Below are 17,094 nucleotides of genomic sequence, written 5' to 3'. Positions count from 1 at the left end.
TTATTTACATATTTTGATGAAAATTCAACGAGAATTTTTTTATTAAACATATGAACATATGGCCAAAGAGTGTGCTAGAGACAAACTTGGCTGGTTTGGGTATTGTAATTCAATTATGACAAGGAAGGAACTACTAGTAGTGCCGCGATATTCAATGGAGACCTATTAATATCGTTTCGTTTGCCTGTTATTGCAACATACTCAAACTTTTGAAGCAGTATCAATTTTCATTATTATTATTTTCAAATAAGATTAGAGAAACAACCCAATACGAAGATGAGAATATTTCAGGTGAACTTTACCTAACAAAATGAAAATGTTTGGCATCTCCATTTTTAACGATCAGACCACTAAACTTTTGATCAACTCAGACATCTGACCACCTCATCCCTCACTGCAGCTCTTCCTGCCTCTCCTGGGTGCCTATAAACCCTTGGGCCGCTTTCACACGAGCGTTTCCGTACGCGTGTTCGGGTGCGCCGCGTTTTAACTTTCAATGGAGTTCAATGGGACCTTTCACACGACGCGTTTTGCGGACTTGCAAAGCAGCACAAACGCAGAGCCAGCAAGAACGCATCCGTTTTTCCTGACGCATGCGTCTTTGCTGGCTACTAGTGGCAATGAGAGCTTTCACAAGAACGTTCTAGAACGCGCGCACTGATGCTTCAAGCCACTGCTTCTTCAGGTGGAATGGCTGGCCTCATGTTTGTGTCTTGTTGTTTAATACCATCTGTGACTCTGGCCAAAAGTTCCTGAAAGGTTGGGTATGTCATCCTAAAATAGCTGAAGAATTTGCCATTGTCAGCTTTCGTCTTCATACAAGGTGTAAAATTCACCCTGCAAGAATCTACTGTTGTTTATAGGGTGAGTCCAAAGCTGACGACGGTTTTTCTTTTTCGTTGTTTGAATTACTGCATAAACAAACACAGCTAATAGTGGATGACTGAAAGGAAGGTTCGGGCGGGAGCGCTCACCGCAGGCCAGCGGCACAGTGTTGCCAGATTGGGCGAAAAGTAGCGGATTGGGCTACTTTTGAAAGGTATATGCTACTTAAATTCATAATCCGCTACTTGCGATTTTTTGGGCTACTCTTTGATATGTTTGGGCTGCTTGATGACACTATTAGCTACTTTTGTAATTTGTCTAAATTTTAACAATAATAATGACGGTAATACCATAATAAAAATAAGAATAATAACAATAGTGATAATAATAACTGAGACATTTAGAACGGTGTAGTTATGGTGCTTTTAATTATTTTTTTTTGTGGTGAGTAGGTAGCTGATGACATCGTGTCTTGTTCGTGTACGTGACGTGTCTCGCCCGGCTCGGCCGCTCGCCCCCTACAACGAGTATTAGTTACGAATTGTGTATCGTTTGTTAAAGGGTGCTCGGTGCTTGCCCTCCTTTTTTTTTGTGAAATCTTCATTCTTCAGTTCATAAACAATGGGAAAGTGGTCAAAATACGATAAAGCTTTTCAGAATGCTTGGTTGAAGAACCCTGTCTTTGAAAAATGGTTGGAAAAAATGAAAAATATTTTGGTTCAATTTAGATAAGAATGTAAATAATTTATAGAAAAAAAGCCAGAGAAAACTTATGAAAAAAAAAATCGTACATCATGAAAGAGGACTCCACTCTCCCCCAGCCAAACCCCATGGAAAGAAATGAGCGGATAGTGGTAAGTACAAAATATAATAGTTAAAGTAATTAGGTAGGTTTTTTTTTTTTTTTATTGGGCTACACCGCTGTGAAATCCGCTACTTTTCAAGCTTACTTGTGATACTTTTCATTAGGAAAATCTGGCAACACTGCAGCGGGACGCGCGCACAGAAACGCTCGTGTGAAAGCGGCCTTATAGTATGGAGCAGAGACTGTATAGCACCACTGTAGTCAGCTTTGCCATGGGTGTTTTGCACCGTGACGCCCCAGTCAGTAATACATGCAGCCAATCACAGAGGGATGAGGCAACTGGCGCCTCACCATATTATTTTTCATATCATAGGCCTTTGTTTGTTTGTTTCCATGCAAGTGGGCCACTGGCATGTCAAAAAATAATAAATAAATAAGAGATAAATAATAAAGATTATTCTTAAATCCAGTAAGTTAAGCAAAGATGATATTCCCAATGTTATGGAAAATTATGTTTATCTGAGGCAATACATAAACAACTAACTAATGACTCCCCAGAAAGATTAAACTGTTAAAACAAACTATTGTTTTGTTTGAAGAATTCACTAATGGGGATGACAAGAGGCAATAGATGCGAGTGTTTCACAAGCCAGTCACTTGAACTGTAGGACTTGTGACTCACTGCACATCGCTTCATTCTCTCATGCTCCATTGAACTATTTTGTCAGGATCACAAAACACAGACAGATTGATGAGCTTCAAAATCAAAGCAAATTTTATTAATATCACTTGAATCATGCAAATGAGACATAATGCCTTCTTCAGCTCCTCCCACGGCAGCCGGCGAGCGCTTCGCGTGCAAACCAAGGGCTGGGAAGCAGCCCTGCCCGGGAGCCGCAGCACAGGCCAGCCATCATTGCTGTGAGTGTGTGCACCATTCAACATTGAGGAACTACAGACCGCCCCGCTGCCCACACCTGGCCAAGCTGAGGTGTGCTGGGGTGGAGACATGGCTGGCGAGCATCGGTGTAGCTGCCTTCCTGATCCACACCCACACACTGACACACTCTGCCTTCCTGACTCATAGTGTGTGTGTGTGGGGGAGGATGGGGGCAAGTTGAGTGGTGAGACTTCCCTGCACTTCACTACTTAGTAGTTGTTGGTGGGTGTAGCCTTTATGCCAGCACTCCCTCGTGTGTTCCTTCTCTCGGTCTTTTTCTTTTATCTTGTAGGGTATTTTCTTCCTATTCTTTTGGTAACTTAAATTTGTAGATTGTTTTTTTAACCTAAATTTGTGCAGTTTTCTTTAATAAGCAAAATTTACATATACATATTTTTTTCCTTTCTATTATTAACCCAGATTTATGTACTGTTCTATATTTCTTTCCTCTTATTAACTAAAATATATAACCCATTCATAGTTTATTTTCTCCTGTTGTTTGTCTCTCTTCTCTCACTTACCAAAATTTATATACTGTTCCTTTAAGTCTTTCTATGTGTTAAAACTTTCAGCACAAAAATTCTAGCAACTCCCAGCTCACTCCAGCACACCATCAGGCACAAGTGAGGCGCAGCAGACTCTCGTTACACTCCAGATACATCCCGTGCGGCGCAGAGCTACAGTGGCGCGACTCACAACACCCCGTCAAGTATATACAGAGGTACAAAGCCTTAGTACAATGTTCACAGCGATTTACAAAAAGATGAAGCATAGAACGTTTCACTAGGGGATCCTGGGAGGGAGGAAATGAGAGAGGGGGGAGGGAGAGAGCAAGGAGGGTGACATTTAATACAAGCCACAGCACATACAAATAAAATGAGGTTCAGAGATATCACAAGTGGTGTTACAAGTTAAAGTTACTGAATCACCCCACAGGAAGCGATACAAACTTAAGTGTACTCATGAAAGTCACTGATTGGTTAAGGAAAGACAACTTGTAGCCCTAACATGGTTGCCACCACGTTGCCCAAGCTTAGGTGCCAATAGAAAATGAAGGAAAAAAACAAAGGTGCGGTGTAATGATCATTAGACTTCAGATTGTCATTGGGTGTGGTTAGTGAGGACAAGATGGCACCTTGACACATCTCATGGCCCTGTGTGTGCCTGTGGGGAGCACCAAGGCATGGCAGTGGTGACAACGCCTTCCTTCATCACTGTTCACGTCACTACACTCAACCATCATCCTTCCTCACCATTCTATACCTCAAGATGACACAACAAACTTTAAATAAATCCTTTCTCTCATCACTGTTCACTTCATTAAACTCAACCACCATCACCATCATCCTTCCTCACCATTCTATATCTCAAGATGACACAACAAACTTCAAATAAATGCTTTCTCTCATCACTGTTCACTTCATTAAACTCAACCACCATCACCATCATCATCTTTCCTCACTTCCACTTCCTCACCATTCTATAAATCAAAATGGCACCACAACAAACTCACCAGCAACAAAAAAAGCTTTCCTCCTCTTTTTCATGAACTCTGGTACCTTTCATTTCACTGTCATCGGTTTTTCTTCACTTCCTGCATTTGTATATTTTAAGGTGGCAGTACAACAAACCTCCTTATTTCAAGAAACTCGTAAAAAAAATCCTATATTGTTGTGGTTTTCACTTCACCAACAACTAACAATCATCATCTTACTTTCTCAATTCACAAACTCTACCATCAGTTTTTATATTTCAAGAAACTCACTAAAAAAAAATGGTCACCTTCTTTTCCCTACATTTTTGTGGGTTTCATTTCAACAACTAACAATCACTGTCTTACTTTTCTCAATTCACAAACTCTACTAGCAGCTTTTAGATTTCAAGGTGACAACATAACACAAAACGCATCCTCATTTCAAGAAACTCACTAAAAATACCAGTCTTCCTAATTTTCCCTAAATTGTAGTGGCTTTCATTTTGCCATCAACTAAAAATCACTGTCTTACTTTCCAATTCACAAACTCCATCAGCTTTTATGTTTCAAGTGACGACAAACCACATCCTCATCTTGTGACATTCTAACAAACTTAAGTACAAGAACATGAATTTTACCAGTTACAAGGAACTTTTATCACTTCATAAACTCTTCATTATTTCAACCACTATATGTAAATAGGTTAAGATGTTACAGTGTTACAGTCCATACAGTCTGTCTTTTGAACTTTCATTACTTATAAGACTCTTTTAAACATGACAGAAACACAAAGATACTAACACAAGAGTTTCTCTAACTCTCCTTGACTTCAAAACCTCCTGAGGCCTGAGATACAAACACACAAAGATTAATTAAATTCCAACAATATAAGCTTTCTTTAATTTCTTCCCACTTCAAAAAACTCCTAAAAGTTGAGATAGAAACACCACACTTATAATCTCACAACCTTTCTTTACTTCAAAAAAATGAAAAAGAAAAAATCATCATAACTTGAGATGGAAATACAAAACTCAATCCAACAAAACAATCTTTCTTTAATAATAATAAAAAAATTAAAAAACTTACAAACTGAAACAGAGAAAGAGAAACAGCACAAACTGCAGCACTCACACAGACCTCACCACATTCCTCACTCACTCACTCACAATTTTAAAACACAAAACAAAACCAATCTTTGCAGCAAACACAAAGAGACACTAACCCTTGTGTAAGCCTTGAGAAACACCACCAACATTACCGAAAGACCCCTGCCTCACCACATCACATCACCACTGGGGCCCAGCGGCTATACACCACACTAATGAAAACAAAGAACGAGAGAAAGAACGAAAACCAAGAGAAAAGCAGAAAGGACATGAGGTAGTGAAGGAGGACTAGGACTTATTGGACACTAGGACTCCCTGGGTGCCTGTGTTAGTGTCTGGCTGCTGGGACTCCTTGATGTCGTCCTGCCCTCGCACCTTGATGTTGTGTTTTGCCCGGTACTCATTCACCTCCTTGCCTTTGTTCACCAGTTTGACATTGAGACTGTCTATCACTTTTGTCAGCTATAGGAGAGAGAGGAGGTCAAAGCCACAAAATAATTACAGATAAGGTGAAATAGTTTAAAAGAGTCCAATTTCACTGATTCTTTGAAAAATTAAGGATCTATTTTGCTGCTATTATGAATGGAGAAACATTATGTACAGAAAGACAGTACAAGGGAAATATATATTCTTATAGAAATATAATGGAGTAAAAAAATTTGTACTTGTTTATAGAGTTAAGAAAAAAATACATGCTTGGTACAATGCTAGATGCATACAAGCTAAAAAGGCAAAAGATAAAGCGTGGAAGAAACTCATAAAACAGAGAAATGACTATAACAGACGGCAATATAAGGATGCGAGAAATAAATGTATTAGAGTAAGAAGAGAGGAAGAAAGAAACTCTAAGAAAGATGTGGTGAATAAAAACAAAGATGAACCCGAACTTTTCTACAAGTTAATAAATAGCAAAATGAAGAACAAGAAAACAACTGAAAAGATAATTAAAGAAGGGAAGACATACCAAACAGAGGAGAAAATGTGTGAACTAATGAATGAGAGCTTCAAAACAGTGTTCACTGCAGAAGAAGATTTTACAGAACCTAGTAGGATATTGCATTGCCACAGATTACAGGAGATTGCAGTGCACAAAGAAGATATTGGAAGATTATTGGATAAGTTGGATATCAGAAAAGCAATGGGGCCAGATGGTGTATCAGGCTGGGTGTTAAAATAATTACAAGTTCAATAAATGAAGGGAAAGTTCCACTAGAATGGAAGAGAGCCAATGTAATACTGATATTTAAAGGAGGAAAGGCAACTGAACCACTAAACTACAGAGTAGACCAGTGTCACTTACAAGTGTCTTGGGGAAGTTATGTGAAATAATAATCAAAGAAAATTGCATTAAATTTCTAGAAGAGGAGCAAGTCATAAAGAACAGACAATTTGGGTTCAGGACAGGGCGGACATGTGTATCAAACTTATTAAACTTCTACTCAAGAGTTATTGCAGGACTGGAAAAAAGAGATGGATGGGTAGACACAGTATACCTGGATATTAAAAAAGGCTTTTGATTAAGTCCCTCACAGAAGACTACTTTGGAAACTAGAGAACATAGAAGGACTGCGAGGAACTTTGCTAGAATGGACAAGAGATTATTTGACGGATAGGGAAATGAGAACTGTGGTCAGAGATACATACTCATCTTGGGGTAAAGTAATTTGAAGAATGCCACAAGGGTCAATGTTAGTCCCCACTATGTTTCAGATTTATGTAAACCGCATTCACATTGAGATAAACAGTTATATAAATTTATTTGTTGATGATGCAAAGTTGCTAAGAGTTATCAAAACCAGAGAGAACTGTCTGCTGTTGCAGGAAGATTTAAACAAGATCTATGAGTGGAGCAGGAAGTGGAAATTGGAGTTTAATGCCTAGAAATGTCACATAATGGAACTAGGAAAGAGTAAAAGACTGATATGGAACTATTTGATGGGTGAGGAGCAAATAATGAAGACTAAATAGGAAAAAGATCTGGGAGTGATCATACAAGAAAATCTGAGCCCCGAAAAACACATAAGCAAGATATTTAGATCATCATATAAAATGTTGACTAATATAAGAGTGGCATTTCAATATATGGATAAAGATAGGATGAAAAAAATCATCACGAGCATGATACGCCCAAGGCTGGAATATGCAGCAGTGTGTGGTCTCCGAGCTCTAAAAAGGATATAAGAAAATTGGAAAGGATACAGAAGATTGTTGCAAAGATGGTACAGGAATTAAAGGACCTCCCATATGATGAATGACTGAAGGAAATGGGACTGCCAACCTTACAAGATAGAAGAGAACATGGGGACCTAATAACAATGTACAAGATAGTCAATGGCATTGAAAAGATAGACAAGTAAGACCTGGTGCTGTTGATAGAAGAAGATGGAAGGACAAGAGGACATGAAAAGATCAGGATGAGGCAGTGTGTGAAGGATATTGGAAAATACAGTTTTCCACACAGAACGGTGGAAAAATGGAATACATTGGATAATGAAGTTATTACAGCACATAATGAGTATAACTTTAAGGAAAAATTAGATAAATGGAGACATGGAGACAGGACACTATGAGCTCCGCTCAAAGACTGTACATACACACACAGAAATGACACTATGGAAGACAGAATAAGCAGGAAAGAGAGCAAGTGTAGACAGTAGAGAGTAGGGAAAGAATTACAAGGTAATTAATAATAAATAGCAAATGTGGTTTGGTGGAACACACAGAGCAAGCAGGTAATACAAGCCAAGAAACACTACAAAGCAACACACAACAGCAGTAACAGTACATAATGGTAAGAATGAATAAAAACAATGCATGGTAAGGACAGGAAAGATAGGAATAAAAACAATGGCAATAAAATGTACTACAAATGCCTCAAAATAACAAAATAAAGGCAATGTATGGTAAAGATAAAAAGATGAAAAAATGAAAGATAATGGCAATAAAATACACATAAGTAAGATAAAATACATTCGTAAATAAATAAATAAATAAACAACAGACACAACAATAAGTAAATAAGATCAATAAAAATAAGAAAATATAATAAAAAAGAATCATAAAAAAAATAAAACAAAAAACAAGAATAAAAAATGTAAAGAATAAAAACAAGAAAACAAACAAAACAATAAAAACAGAGAGAGAGAGAGAGAGAGAGAGAGAGAGAGAGAGAGAGAGAGAGAGAGAGAGAGAGAGAGGAGGTATGGGACACATTCTGACCTGTTCCTTGTTATTGATAAGGGCGGGCAGCACCTCTGTCACAGTCCGCTCCACCAGTACTCCACCCACCATGCGGAAACACTTGCGGTCCGGTGACACGTCCTGCAGCGTCTCGATCACGATCCTGCGAACCAAACACTACCTTCACTTTTGGTTCATCATTACATTTACTTCTTTTTTTGGTTGTTTCATCATTATTTTATTTTTTTTTTTTTCTATCATCAGCACCTCACCTTACCTAACCTTGCCAGTATCTTTAGTCTTTCATCATAATCAACATGGCTTTTCTTACCCTTCTCATCATGTACAGCAGGGGTGGGCTAACTTTTCAGTGGTAGGGCCACATAAAAAAAAATCACTATCTTAAAGGGCCACATATTATATCAACCCAAAATCACTAATATTCAAAATACAAAATAAAAGGCTTCTATAGAAAAAGCCACTCTAACACACATGTACACACTTGCAGGAAGAAAATTAAATGCTCACAATACTATTTAGCGTTGTTTATTAATTTGCTCTTTCAAATTTACTAACATTTGTTGGACCGCATGCAGACCGCGAGCTATTGCTTCCTTACACCTGATGTAGAGCTTCTTATTCTGAGTAATTTGAACCCACACCAACCCATCACAAATTGTTTATAACGCTGACAACAATTTTCGATAAGTTACCACTGTGACATCCACACATATGATGGACTGCCAGGCAATGAGGGATGCCGTTATGTGTGTTTTGTCACATTATTTGCACACACATGATATCAATCCTGGTGACTAGTTCTTAGTTTGAGCATGCAGCCACTGACCAATAAAATAACACATAAGAAATGTAGTCAATCAGAACAGTTTGTGGAGAGAAGACTCAATTTGAATCAGTCGAAGGAAGATGTTTGAATGGATAGGGTGTTGTGTCAATTATTTCTATTGTATCGCCAGAATTTACGAAGAGAAATAAGGTAACAACTTCAGATTAATTCCTTGGTGAACTGCAAGTCACGTTAGATCAGTTAATTTGTTCTGAGGAAGACGTATCAGCGGTGTGTGTCACCTCAACGAAGTTATGCCAGCTAGATTACACTTAGGATTAAATTAGCTAAGGTTAAAATTAGGTTAGCTTTGGTTAAATAAATAAGTTTCAGTAGGTTGGCTTGGCCAGTGGTGACCAGCATTCACGGCGAGTATTCCACAACAGTAATTGTCAAAATTTTGGACAGTTACTTTTGTGGTACTTGTGATAACAAAACTATTTTCTCCTGGTACATTTTGGTCTGTTTTGTGTTGATGTCTCTTTTCATCATAATACAACACTTTGAGGGGATGGCAGTTTTTAAGGGAAAAGGGTGGAGGGGGATTATACAAGGTACTGATTTGTGACAAGCAAAATGTAGGTTAATTCAAAACAGGTCCATAGTTTCTTCATACCGTGAGACTATGATGAAACACTTGACTCACTTCACCTATTTTTTTTCTTTTTTCCTAACCTAACCTCGCCTAGCCTTGCTTATTTGAAATTATTCAACCTAACCTAACTATCACATCAAAGTTTGCACACTTCATGACTGTCTGTCGCCACCATTTCTATCTACCAAGTAGAATTAATATATTACTCCTTAAACACCAAAAAGCATAAAAAATAAACCATCAAGAAAAGACACCACCTCGCTACTTTCACGTCCTCCATGGGTTGCTTCACACACACACACACACACAATTCTCATCTCTGTCAATTCTGCGGCGAGTGTGTGAAGAGTGAGCACCAAATAAGGGCGTGGGTGGTGTTGAGGTGCCGGCAAGTGACACACCACACGTGAGTCACCACCACCACCACTGCCATCACCATTCACTATTCACACCACGCAACACCCCTCACCACTGCCACACGCCACAACAAACACCACAACATCACGCAACACACGCCTCAACATTCACCTGTCACACACACACATGCACGCACGCCTCACCCACGCCTCTCCCTCCCCCTCTCTCCTCTCACTTGTGCTCGTTGAGGTCCTGCTCCAGCTCTGTTATCTTGGCCATCAGTGACCGCTGCTCATTTCTCAGCTGCTGGAACTTCTGGACAATTTCCTCGCCCTCCGCCTTGGTGAGGGCTTTCTGAGAGGCAGGAGCGCCCTTCTTGTCAGCCATGATTGTTTATGTTGTGAGGGAAGGACTAGGCTGATGGTTCCTGTCAAGAAGGTTATTCATCTGTGATATTTTTAGAATGTTATCATATAGTTATAGCTTTTAAAATTAATGCGATATGTTTTTGGTTAGTATTTTGTTGTGATGATGATTTTCTGGAAAGTCTCTCTCTCTCTCTCTCTCTCTCTCTCTCTCTCTCTCTCTAGTTGTGTCCTGCCCGCTGTGTTGGAATTCTCTCGTTGTACGTACGTACGGTATCTTTGAGACTATTGATTGATTGATTGATACATTTATTGTTGAATTGATAAATCATTACAACAAAAGTTGAGACTATATAATATCCAGTGGCGGACTTATCATTAGGCAACATTAAGCAGTTGCCTAGGGTCCTTTTAGTTTCTGTGGGCCCCATGAAACTCCTCATATACTTATGGTTCATAGAGGTTTTATTATTTGTACACATTATTTATGTTTGTGATTAAAATCCATTTGCTAAAATATCAGCAGAGTTTGTAGATCGAAGTTCCATCTTCGTTGTTCCATCTTTGGTGTTTTTGTGCTTTATCTTAACTCGGGCCATTATAGAAACATATAACACATAAGATAAATAGATATAAGGGGGTCGAAACCCGACACACGACACATGTGTGATAGGAGTGATGAAGGAGCCTACCAATGTGACTCAGTTTGATGGCCCAGCTGCTAGCATGCAGCCGTCGCAACTCGCAACTACCCTCAGTCACTCCACGCAAAGTTTTGCCCGACCTTATCCAGGTGGCTTAAGGCACCCATCTAATGGTACCCTTCGAGCAATCCTTAGGGTTCACCTTCACTACATGAAGCACGCTAAGGGCGAAAAGGAAATAAAGTCGAAGAATGAAAGAACTGCACCAGGGCGGGTTCTCCCCTTCCCCCCCCCCCCAGGAAATCTGAGCTATGATTACATTATCTGGGTTCATACAAAGAGGAATTAACTTAATGAGAAATGTTGTGGGTGACTGCACCAAATCAGGGAGCTTAGACGGTGGGCTCCACTCAAACAAAACTACAGGTAGACCAACTAGCACCTCTGTACATAATACACCAGTAATGGGGGCCCCAAACCACTGGATCGACAGATTATAATAAACATCTTTTTTTTATGTTATGGCCTATAGCGCCTGTTGGCATACTTGAAGAGTATGTGGGAAGCGCTGTTAAGCTTCCACTTACTAGTGGCGCAGACTATTTTATTTATAGTGGTACCCATATTAGGTCCCAAGTGCATCTTTGGTGTAGCCACCTAGAACCTGGTTATCATGGTGACATGTAGGTAACTTTAAACCACTCAACAAATGGCATAACTTCAAAGCGGTATGTGGTTGGATTCGAACCTACGCGTGGACGTCTGCCCGATCCCACGCTCACCACTTTATCCACTACAAGACGAATAGATCTGTAAGTTATGTACCTTCAGTTGTGTTTGTAATATAACAATTACATATAAGTATCTTATTCAATTTAATCATAATATGAAGTATTGCCCATGACATTATGCAACAGTTTTTTTGAAAGGAGATAGATTGGCAGCTGTAACAGTACCAGCTGGCAAAGAATTCAAAATAGAGGTACAGTACATCTTACACGGAAGAGTCTCTTTCTACAATCTAAACAACTATGAGGATGGAATATCTTGAAGAAAAGACCTACACTCGGTACACCACCAATTGCAGCAGCCACATGAAAAATATCAGACACATTAATAGCTGAACATATATATATATATATATATATATATATATATATATATATATATATATATATATATATATTCAGCTATTAATGTGTCTGATATTTTCATGTGGCTGCTGCAATTGGTGTACCGAGTGTATCTTTCTTCAAGATATATATATATATATATATATATATATATATATATGTGTGTGTGTGTGTGTGTGTAATTCACCTCGGTCGTCTGATGGTCTTCCCCATTACGGAGCGACCTCAGAACTCATAGACCGATCTTGTGTGTGTGTAATTCACTGTTTGATCTGCTGCAGTCTCTGACGAGACAGCCAGACGTTGTTACCCTACGGAACGAGCTCAAAGCTCATTATTTCCGATCTTGGGATAGGTCTGAGACCAGGCACACCACACACCGGGACAACAAGGTCACAACTCCTCGATTTACATCCCGTACCTATTCACTGCTAGGTGAACAGGGGCTACACGTGAAAGGAGACACACCCAAATATCTCCACCCGGCCGGGGAATCGAACCCCGGTCATCTGGTTTGTGAAGCCAGCGCTCTAACCACTGAGCTACCGAGCCGTGCGTGTGTGTGTGTGTGTGTGTGTGTGTGTGTGTGTGTGTGTGTGTGTATTTACCTAGTTGTGTTTTACAGGAAAAGAGCTATGCTCGTTTTCTCCTCTCTCCATACCTATAGTCATCCAGTTTAGCCTTAAAGTTATGAATATTTCTTGGTTGAACTTATGTTTCATCCAATTTGTTCCATTTTTCTATGCTTCTGTTTAGAAAGTCATATTTCTTATTGTCTACTACACGCTGTCCTTTTCAATTTCATGCCGTGTCCCCTTGTATTTCTTGAGTCCCACACTAATAGGTCCTCTTTTACAATTGTGTCCATCCCCTTCCATACCCTGTATATAGCAATTACCTCTCCTCTTTCTCTCCTCTGTTGCAATGTTGGAAATTTTAATATCTTTAATCTATCCTCATACGTTAGGTCTCTCTAACTTTGAACCATTTTGATTGCAGGTCTTTGTGTGTATGTGAATTATATATATATATATATATATATATATATATATATATATATATATATATATATATATATATATATATAGAGAGAGAGAGAGAGAGAGAGAGAGAGAGAGAGAGAGAGAGAGAGAGAGAGAGTAGGGAAAGTGGAAGGAGGGGAGACTTTCAAAGTAACTTCTTTTCATAGTAAAACTGGCTCAAGAATATTTCTTATAAGCAATAATATAAAGTTAAGACTAGCAAGATATGGCAAGATAAGACGTGAAGTATAATGTAGGGAAGATAGAGAAAACTATTTTAAGCGCGAGAGGCCTCCTGAGTGCCAGGTGGCGTGGAGCACCTCCGTTTCGGCCAAGGACAATCTCTGTACTGTGTTCATTGGTGTCGGACGCTAGGAGCACCAACAAGAAATTAAACAAGTTGACAACCGCACGAAGCGGATAGATGGCGGTGGGCCGATCCAGCGGCCGGGGTGGCCAGTCTGAGTGTGTCCGGGGCGCGGAACACAACTGCTGCTCAGACCACCACACGGCACACATGCCCCTCTCGGGGAATGACCTTTGGGGTCTGGTGACCGAGGCCATGGGCGTTTGCCGTGTGGTAGCAGCGGCACGTGCTGGGCTGGCAGGCCTGGCTTGGCTAATGGCGGACCCTCCCCAACTGGTACTTGTGGGCCTGGATTCATCGGGCAAGACAACGGCGCTGCTGCGGCTCAAATATGGCCGCTACGTTAACACGGTGCCCACCGTCGGCTTTAACTGTGAGCGGTTACGGAGCGGCGGTTGCTCTTGGGTGGCGTGGGACGTAGGTGGCACTGAGCGGGTACGGCCGCTATGGCGCGCCTACACACGCGGCGCCGATGCAGTGCTCTTCGTAGTTGACTCCAGCAGTGCCGCTGACCGTCTGGAAGAAGCACGACATGAGCTGCACGTTCTTGTACGACGCCAAGCGACACAAAGTGCCGCACTACGACGTTCGCGTCCGCCAGTGTTGGTGTTGGCCAACAAGCAAGACTTGCCCAGTGCCAGGTCGCCCGATGATATGATCGATGCCCTTGGCCTAGCCGACCTGCCGCCCTGTCAACCCTGGGCCCTCGCCCCAGCCTGTGCGGTCACAGGAGAGGGTCTACCGGAAGCCATGACAGACCTGCGCCGCCTTTTCATCAAAGCTCGTCGAACCAATCCTTCGCGTGGCTGACACTTCTCCTGTATCCTTGAGGTGCAGATTATCCATTACTTTTTTCCCAATCTGAACTGCTCAAACCACATCACACTCCTTTACACCTGTCAATAAGGCTGAGGGCGACGGCAAGGAAGTAAGGTGTGGAAACAGATCGTTTACTTGTTGTGTGTGTCGCTATGGGAATCACGAGTGTTGGGAAGCAATTATGATAGAGAAAAAAAAACTTAGACTCTAAAATCATGAAATCCAGCACGCTGTGTGTGGGGGGGAAGGGTGTGTTATTTAAAATGACGAGTTATTTTCATCATTAAGTACAAGTCAAATTATCATTTAATGTGTACAAACCAAACTTACATATCATCTTGTATGTATCAATCATTCCTCCTCCATGTCTCTTTTAGAATGTGTAAATAGTTATGCATTGCCTCAAATATAATATTATCATCATATACTCTGAAGATGTGTTTCATTTTCCTGCTCCAAATATGTACGCCGAGTACGTACACTGTGATTACTTTCAGAAGTGGGGATGAAGGACGATAACCGAAAGAGAGAGCGAGAGAGAGAGAGAGTGTGTGTGTGCCCTCATGTAATCTTTCCCCACTGCTTGGGTGTGTGTGTGTGAGAGAGAGAGAGAGAGAGTGTGTGTTTTCACTGCAGTCTCTGACGAGACAGCCAGACGTTACCCTAAGGAACGAGCTCAGAGCTCATTATTTCCGATCTTGGGATAGGCCTGAGACCAGGCACACACCACACACCGGGACAACAAGGTCACAACTCCTCGATTTACATCCCGTACCTACTCACTGCTAGGTGAACAGGGGCTACACGTGAAAGGAGACACACCCAAATATCTCCACCCGGTCGGGGAATCGAACCCCGGTTCTCTGGCTTGTGAAGCCAGCGCTCTAACCACTGAGCTACCGTGTATGTGTGTGTGTGTGTGTGTGTGTGTAATCTTCACCCCTTCTTATGAGAGAGAGAGAGAGGTAATAATGATAATAATAATAATAATGATAATAATAATAAAAATAATGGTAATAATAATGATAATAAAAAAAAAATAATAATAATAACAATGATAATAATAACTAACAATACTATTATTAATAATAATAATAATAATAATAATAATAATAATAATAATAATAATAATAATAATAATGATAATAATAATAATAATAATAATGATAATGATAATAATAATAATGATAATAATAATAATAATAATGATAATAATAATAATAATAATAATAATAATAATAATAATATTAACAATGACAATAACAATAATAATAATAATAATGATAATAATAATAATAATAATAATAATAATAATGATAACAATAATAATAATGATAACAATAATAATAATGATAACAATAATAATAATAATAATAATAATAATAATATAATAATAATAATAATAATAATAATAATAATGATAATAATAATAATAATAATAATAATAATAATAATAATAATAATAATAATAATAATAATAATAATAATAATAATAATAATAATGATATTAATAATAATAATAATAATAATAATGATAGTAATAATAATAATAATAATAATAATAATAATAATAATAATAATAATAATAATAATAATAATAATAATAATAATAATAATACTAATAATAATAATAATAATAATAATAATAATAATAATAATAATAATAATAATAATAATAGTAATAATAATAATGATAATAACGATAAGAAAACAACAACAACAACAACATTAGTAGTAATAATAGTACTAGCCTTTAAAGTTCGAAGAAAATATATAATGATTGAATTCATGTAAACGGTGATGATGATGAAGGTGGTGATGGTGGTGGTGATGAGAGAGTTGTTTATAAGGTGTCAGAGAAAGGCAAGGTTGATGTATTAAGCCTAAAAATACCCAAGAGAAAGCTTTACTTGTTTGTATTTGGATGACGTGACCAGTTGGTGAGCCTCAGTTATTTATTATTATTTTTTTTTTCACTCACAGATCTTCTAAACTAAAATGCCTGCTAGTGCAGCGGATGAGACACACAAAATGGCCAAATTGTGCACTTTTGAGTAAAAGCAAGAGACTTTGCATGGTGATTCTTTATCCAACACGAATGAAATTTAGAAATGGAGGCATTTGAAAAAGAGCAAATTTTCAAGATGGCGGCCAAAACAAAGATGGCGGTCATGCGAAAATCGAGATTTTTTCATGGAACACGAATTTTGAATGTCTTTCTGATAAATATCTGGGAAATTATACTTATAATTTAGAAAAAAAAACATTTCTTTTACCAAACATATGTACTACATAAGCTTGACATGGAAAAATAACTTATATACCTATACATCAATTAAGTTTGCACCACTGTAATGTTCTATACATTCAGTTGGAACAATCACCTGCACATTTGCAGAGATCAGTGCATTTCAGAGATGCACTTCGGCATTTGCATCGACCATGACAACCCTTTGTGCAACCGCAACACAACAGTTCAATACACGTTGCAGAAGCTGGAGCCAAGGTCGACCACAATGGTGTCCAGGTGGTACTTGTGCCAGACTGCTCCTTGTTCCATCCCCATGCGGATGGATCAGGATATTCTGGTCGAGCTATTAACGCCTGGCCCCAAA

The 17,094-nt window shown here is 39.0% G+C and overlaps 2 protein-coding genes across 2 annotated transcripts; one reads left to right on the top strand and one right to left on the bottom strand.

The window, feature by feature from the left end:
* Window positions 1–2,378: 2,378 nt before the first annotated feature.
* Window positions 2,379–10,549, bottom strand: LOC123501963 (prefoldin subunit 2-like). The gene is made up of 3 exons (XM_045251079.1): window positions 10,365–10,549; window positions 8,370–8,493; window positions 2,379–5,612 (listed from the first exon to the last, which is right to left on the bottom strand). The coding sequence occupies exons 1-3, from the start codon at window positions 10,514–10,516 to the stop codon at window positions 5,439–5,441; spliced, it is 450 nt and encodes a 149-aa protein (XP_045107014.1). The 5' UTR covers window positions 10,517–10,549; the 3' UTR covers window positions 2,379–5,438.
* Window positions 10,550–13,702: 3,153 nt separating this feature from the next.
* Window positions 13,703–14,913, top strand: LOC123501980 (ADP-ribosylation factor-like protein 4C). The gene has a single exon (XM_045251113.1). It carries the CDS (start codon window positions 13,718–13,720, stop codon window positions 14,468–14,470), a length of 753 nt encoding a protein of 250 aa, XP_045107048.1. The 5' UTR covers window positions 13,703–13,717; the 3' UTR covers window positions 14,471–14,913.
* The last annotated feature ends 2,181 nt before the right edge of the window (window positions 14,914–17,094 follow it).

The sequence above is a fragment of the Portunus trituberculatus genome, chromosome 10, assembly GCF_017591435.1.
Source record: "Portunus trituberculatus isolate SZX2019 chromosome 10, ASM1759143v1, whole genome shotgun sequence".
Classification (NCBI taxonomy): Eukaryota; Metazoa; Arthropoda; class Malacostraca; order Decapoda; family Portunidae; genus Portunus; species Portunus trituberculatus.
This window is presented reverse-complemented; position numbering and strand designations above follow the sequence as displayed.

Excerpts from the sequence above, each read along its gene's own strand:
- LOC123501980 (XM_045251113.1), top strand. The coding sequence starts at position 13,718 with ATGGCGGTGGGCCGATCCAGCGGCCGGGGTGGCCAGTCTGAGTGTGTC.
- LOC123501963 (XM_045251079.1), bottom strand. The coding sequence starts at position 10,516 with ATGGCTGACAAGAAGGGCGCTCCTGCCTCTCAGAAAGCCCTCACCAAG. Across the intron at positions 8,494-10,364 it reads CAGGACCTCAACGAGCACAA|GATCGTGATCGAGACGCTGC; the intron begins GTGAGAGGAGAG and ends TTTGGTTCGCAG. Across the intron at positions 5,613-8,369 it reads TTATCAATAACAAGGAACAG|CTGACAAAAGTGATAGACAG; the intron begins GTCAGAATGTGT and ends TCTCTCCTATAG.